Source organism: Benincasa hispida, chromosome 10 (genome assembly GCF_009727055.1).
Source record: "Benincasa hispida cultivar B227 chromosome 10, ASM972705v1, whole genome shotgun sequence".
NCBI lineage: Eukaryota > Viridiplantae > Streptophyta > Magnoliopsida > Cucurbitales > Cucurbitaceae > Benincasa > Benincasa hispida.
The window spans coordinates 24,326,453-24,332,918 of record NC_052358.1 but is presented as its reverse complement, the minus strand read 5'-3'; the positions used below and the strand labels follow the sequence as shown (position 1 = coordinate 24,332,918).

Below are 6,466 nucleotides of genomic sequence, written 5' to 3'. Positions count from 1 at the left end.
CTAATTAGAATTGGTATTTGATATATTTAATTATTTAAATCTTTTCCTTCTCCACTTAAGGTTTAGAGAAGTGCAATGTATAAACTCTCTAACTCTATAAGCATTATTTGGCAGATATTTTCAGTAATATTCTCTCTAATAAAATTGTTTTCATTCTATTCCGTAGATGTAGTTAACACACTGTTAGTGAACCACGTAAATTTGTGTGTCGATCTCTCTTTACGTTTTCTATTTTTTGTATTCTTTAATTATCAATTTCGTAACAAATTGGAGGGGTAAAGAAAAAAGTTTGACTATGTTAGATACATTATGAATATAGTAGTAGCTTCTATTTCCAAAATCATGAGACAGTGCAAAAACCCAATACAACAAAAGGTAAGTTCCCAACTTCAAACTTAAAACAATCTCTGAAACTGGTTGCCATTGTTCAGTATACAATCTCTTCCCCAATCTCTGAAACTGGTTGCCATTGTTCAGTATACAATCTCTTCCCCACCATCACGACAACAAAACTACTGATGCAACAGATTATAAGCTGGTAGGTCTTGTATTCTGTGAACATCCTCCAAAGATAGCTCCCTTTCCAGCTGCGTTCTGGTTACTTGCAAAACCTCCTGATAATTTCAAGTATCACAAGGTTCAACAAATGTTCCACCTCTTATATTGTAGATTTCACAAATTCATCATGGATACAAATTTTAGGTACATGATGATGATGATACTAGTGTTATTGTGTGTGAGATGAGAATTTGAGAGAGAGAAGGGAATACATTGAACTCCATATAGGAAGCATGCATAGCAAGCCACTGAGCATCCATCAATTCGAAAGCTACGCAGTATAGCACATCAAATGCTTCTTCGTTCTCTGCCACGAGTAAACAATGCATTGTGCGAGCATCATAGAAGTTTAGTAATGATATGTGTTATATGTTCTATTAAGAATCAAAATGATAGATAGCCAATACCTCCTAATAGTCTCAAAAAATTTAGTCCTGGAAGACACCTTGGTTTTTCTGTACAAAATAAGATGAGATAACAGGATTTTTCAGTTATTAGAACGAATCTCAATATTGTCAGGCAAAGTTCAAAATAATCTCCGGTGGATTATGGTTATGAATCGAGAGATTCAAATCTTGTTAAATGTGCTCTGCATTTGAGCTATAATAATTGAAAGGAGATGGAGAGAGATATTTGTTGCTGGGATAGAAACCATTAGACAGTTGATTTCGAGAAGGCTTTAAAACCATGTCCGTTTGTTTTTCGTTTTGTTACACATTTTGCAGGACAAGGGAAATTTCGAGGAAAAAATGTTGTTGGGTTCATGGTCATAAGACCAGCAGATATCAACACCATTGTTAATGCAAACCTATGGACAATTTTTAAGCAAACAAAAGAATTGGAAACTCATTTACTCTATTGATATAACAAATTATTTTGATAAACACATGGAAGTTCTTTCAATAATAAATATAAGTCAAAGCAACAAAGAGTGTTTTGAGTTGAAAAATGCTGATGCATACCTGAGTTTAAATCCAACATTTGAATCAACATAAATGATACATTTATGCCAGCAACAGCAAACGGATATTCCCAAGTTGCTCGATTACCATCTTCCTTTAGTAATAACCTACGAAAAGATGCCTTCATTTTGAATTTGTATGAGATTAGTGATAACTCACTCGGGCATTAGGGAAATGAGACAGAGGAAACATAGAATAACCAAAGTGGAATAGTTCATTGTGGGAGTGATAGAATAGAATCTGACATACCGGAAACGTCCTGGAAAAATACAGCAAGTTTTCAAGGGAAATAAACCCGCAACCCCTAAGAAAGCAGCCCACTGTGAGAAAAAAATTAATTTTAAATATCAAAAATAAAGTATTCAGTCAACATATGAACAGTTTCTCGCAACTGTACAACCAAAAAAAAAAAAAAAGAAAAGTACAAAAACTATTTAAGTTTTACTTAAAGATATGAAATGGGTTCAAATTTTCTTTTTCTTTTTACGAACCTATTAAAACTGGAATTGCACCTACCTACTTCCTTTCCTCCCCACCCCAAAAAGTATCTACTCGACAGTAGTGTCTCTCATCTCCTAGGATAGCTCTAGTCTTCAAATCATATTTTAGATGGGTTGCTCAAGTCTAAAGTCCAAGTAAAAATCAAAGCAATATATATATATATATATATTTTTTCATGAATCTTAAGCCCCAACATCTACTTGACTATCACCATTAATAAGAGGTAAGATAATAAAAAAATATTTATTGAAATATTGGCTTGGATTATACCTAAAGTCGGTGGATGGATTAGGACCTTGCCATCCCATTTCTTTCCATTGCTCAGATATCATCCCTTTAAGCTCAATATCTGGATAAGCAGCATCCCACAATGCTCTCAGAGCTTCCTATAAATAACGAAGGATGGTTACTTGTGCTCACAGATGATGAAAATAAAGCATAGATGGGAAAAAGCTAACTCCTAACTGTCTGCATGCAGCAGAAAGGTAGTATGTATACAACGGAAGTTTGGGATGAAATTTGATAAATACAGATTTCTACAAACAAACTAAATTTGATGTAATGAAAGAGACAACAAAGTGCATTTTCTGTCTTGAATTGAAAGTATATGAACGACATGAATGATTAATGAATGGTCTTGTTCAATATTCAGAGATGAAAACTGAAATCAAGGCAGAGGTTTTGGTCTTTTAAGATGGAGTTTTTTTTAATGAAGAAAATGCAGTGGGTTCATCACTAAGAATAATAAAGACTCATCTTAGAGTGCTCAGATAATCTTCATAGAACATAGAAGTTTAAAACCTCAAGAGTGTTGAAACCAAATAAAGAAAAGTACTTGATGATCAATGCATGTCTCATCGAAAGGTATATGCATACGGTCTTGCAGCCTCTGAAGCCTTTCCTCCTGGTAGCAAAAATCCCATGTTAGAATATACATGCTCAACCTTCATACACCCCTATCAACAAACCATTGGAAAAATAGTCTAAAATATAACTATATTTACTTGAACATTAGAAGGTCTCATCAAATAAAAAGGGGATCAGTTTTAACTTAACTAACAGAGGACATAAAGAAATCGATCTGACAAATATAAGGTCTTATGATCCACACATATGAACATTCTCGCAGTCACATGATAATTTAGTGTTTTTCTAAAAAACATTGCATCATATGTGATTCTGAGGATTCAAACTTTATAACCTGTTGTTGGAGAATGTAGAAATGCCTTAATTGCTTAGCTATGCTCATGTTGACAGAAACACAAGGTTCTAGTTCTATTAGATAGATAATCTATAGATAGGTGGAGAGAAACGGGATGTGCAAAGCTTAAAATGTGACTTTTGGAGAAATAATCTAAGCACTAAACTCTTGATACAAAATGGGCCTTCATACCTTGAGAGTTGGATCAAGAGATGAGGTTTTCCCTTCTACTTATAAACCAAAATCTAAACCCTTCCAAGTTCCATCACTTTTAAAAGGATAGTCCCACAATCACCCTCTCAAACATCAGGTCTTAATATGTACTGAATCTCACCATCAACATGAACTCCAGTGAACTGTAGGGATTGGTTGTTATAACTTCAACTCTAGAACCACTTATTGGCGTCAATGCCTTCTCATGCACAAAAGGTAAAGTTTCCCTCAAACTTATGAACCAACATTTAACCCATTCTACCACTTATGTGGAATAATACAACACAAATAATGACAAATGGATTGAGACACAGTACACAAAGACCTACAACACATTATTATCGTTATTTACCTGGAGAGGACTCAAAGGATATTGAAAAAACTTATCATTCTTTTTGTTGCCTGAGCGATTGAAGAGTCCTACGATCCATGATCGTGGTCCAACCATAGCATTAGCTACATTTACCACAAGCTATTCGTAAGCAACAGGGTGACACTGAGACATGGTGAGGATATAAAACCACATGTAAATTCCACAAAATCATAATTCTAGAGGTTCAACTCAACACCACAAAAAGAGATTCAGACAAAGCTCTACTCACTAAAACATTGAGCTAGCTGTAAAATTACATGGGTGGAACTATGTGACCATTCTAACTCTTCATCACCCCTTCTACGTCTCCAATATATATCATCTTCATCAACCTAAAAGAATTGTTCAGAACTGACTGTCAGTAAAATGATTTGCAGAAAAAAGTGGTGTCATGTCAATTTCCAGCAGAATTTTGCCAACCATAAATATACTGGTCAATTAATACGAAGATAATAGTGTTCAATACTGCCTAAAACTGTCAAGGAAAGAACGCGGTCATTGGAGCTTCTAATAGTAGTTTCTCTGTATGCACAGTTAAAAATTGAAAAGAAAAAAACATCAAATGAAGAAAGAGCATAGCGTTGACCATTTGTGACAAGCACATTATGCCATGTAACACTCAATTCTTTGAACAATGGTTCGCATTAACCATTAATCAATTTAAAACTGACAATTAGTTTTGAGCAATGAAAACAAAAGGCACACAACAAATATCGAGAAGACCGAGAAAGATACTTCTTTCACATCATGACAGCACCAAAAATCAGAATATCAGAAAATGGACATTCCTAGAAAATTGGGAATGATCAAGACATTGAAAAAGTTTAGTTTCAATCTACAGGAAATTGATTAATAGAGCTGAACACAGAGAGATTGATAGGAGGATTACTTCGTGGAGGGAAGAGCAAGAAGGAAAGCATTGTCTTCTCCTCCTGAATCTCATTAAGGGACCAAAATCAACTATGAAAGCCAAAGGTTTCTTTAACTCTAAGCATCACACGAACAGAAAAACAAGAATTTTGAAGAAATAATTGCACCAAACTCATGCTCCCATCGTACAATTCAACCATAAATCATTCCTCTTTCACTTTTATCACAAAAGAGGTGCAACAGACGCACACATAGAAACAGAAATGGAGAACAAAACCAAAACCAAAGAGGAGAAGCTAAGAAGAGCAAGACATTTGAAAAAGAAATTAAAAAAGAAACAAAATGGAATGATTGCATTTACAAGCGCAATTAAAGGGATCTTCCTTTAGGCATAATAACTTTACATTGTAAAAAAGTAGAGCAAAATCATGAGGCATTGAAAAATAGGGAAAAGATAGAAGTAGCTGTCTCTTGAATGAGTAACATTATTAGAATAAGAATGGAAGACAAATGAGGGGAAAAAGAACAGTACCCACTATAGCATCTGAGGGAAGAAGTGGCGGAGCAGTGCGGCGGCGGTGGTGGCAGCCTAGGCCGTCCTGATGAGTGGGTCCTGGCGGTGGGCACCACAGGAAAAGGGAAACAACAATGAGAAGCAGAGGAGAAGACGAATGGATTGAGGGAAAGGAAAAGGAAAAGGAATGACATTTCTTGGATTTTGGGTTAACCAGGTGGAATTTGCAATTTGTGGGAGCGAAGTATTTGTGGGTTTGGTTTGTGTGTGTCTGTCCAAGAGATTGAAACCAATGGAGGGTCCTATCAAGCTGCCGATTCCGCAGCAATCGGGCTTTTTCCCTTTCTTCGTCGTCTCTCTGCCCCTGCCTCCACTTTTGGAAGTCTATGCTATCAATTCCAAATTATGCCACTTCGTTTTCTTCTTTCTTACACTACTCTTTAATTTAAGTCATTTCAAATTTAGCCTGCAATTTTAGCACTCTAATAAATAAGAACTTGCCTTTACCGAAATTGATAAAATTATATAAAAAAAAAACGGCGCTAGAAACTTTTTTTTTTTTTTTTTTGGGAAAAGTCGTGTAATGGTGATCAAATTTATTTTTGTGTAAAAGTTTATTTCAATGAAACTATGAGTTTATGAATTTTTTACATATGTTTTTTTTTCTAATATTAGTGAACTAATTAGTAAAAATTGAATTGATGGTGAAAATTGTAACACTTATTTAAATATAATGTCTAGTGTAAAGAATTGAGAGTTTATGATTAAAATTTATTAACATGACAAGTTTAGGGTCAAAATTGATTTTCTTTTTCTGTCAATTAATTATCACCTAACAAAGAAGCTAGGTTAAGTTATATAAAATTGAAAGGCATTTACAACGTCATTCTCGTATTAGTACATAAATATTGATTATATATGTAAATATAATATATCAATACTAGTGCAAATGAGTTTAACTCCATGGTAATTAATATGTATTTCATTTGAAGTTTGATCTTCATCTCAATAATGGTCATTGAAACAACCTTTAGAATAATAAATTAGCTTCCTCTCCTTCATACTTAATACAAATATATATATATATATATATCTCGCAATGTATTAAAATACAATGACTAGTGGAACTTTGAAAGATATATAGAAATTAAAGTGATATATAATCGTAACATGAACACAATTAATTAATTAAACCTCATAAACTTTAAGCAAGAAAACATTCCATTATTATTAGTCCAAAGTACTACTAGCTAGCTAGTACTAACTATGGAACA

The 6,466-nt window shown here is 34.0% G+C and overlaps 1 protein-coding gene across 9 annotated transcripts; it reads right to left on the bottom strand.

The window, feature by feature from the left end:
- Positions 1-278: 278 nt before the first annotated feature.
- LOC120087851 (ELMO domain-containing protein A) lies at positions 279-5,595 on the bottom strand. Of its 9 annotated transcripts, none has more exons than XM_039044799.1 (10): positions 5,211-5,347; positions 4,038-4,140; positions 3,788-3,931; positions 2,857-2,925; positions 2,292-2,407; positions 1,770-1,824; positions 1,521-1,641; positions 966-1,013; positions 771-865; positions 279-614 (listed from the first exon to the last, which is right to left on the bottom strand). In XM_039044799.1, exons 3-10 carry the CDS (start codon positions 3,881-3,883, stop codon positions 513-515), a joined length of 702 nt encoding a protein of 233 aa, XP_038900727.1. In that variant the 5' UTR covers positions 3,884-3,931; positions 4,038-4,140; positions 5,211-5,347; the 3' UTR covers positions 279-512. The 9 variants fall into 9 exon arrangements, with proteins under 9 accessions (XP_038900727.1, XP_038900728.1, XP_038900724.1 ...); XM_039044800.1 differs by having other exon boundaries at positions 3,788-3,891; positions 4,066-4,140; XM_039044796.1 differs by lacking the exon at positions 5,211-5,347 and adding an exon at positions 4,698-4,993 and having other exon boundaries at positions 3,788-3,891.
- Between the last annotated feature and the right edge of the window lie 871 nt (positions 5,596-6,466).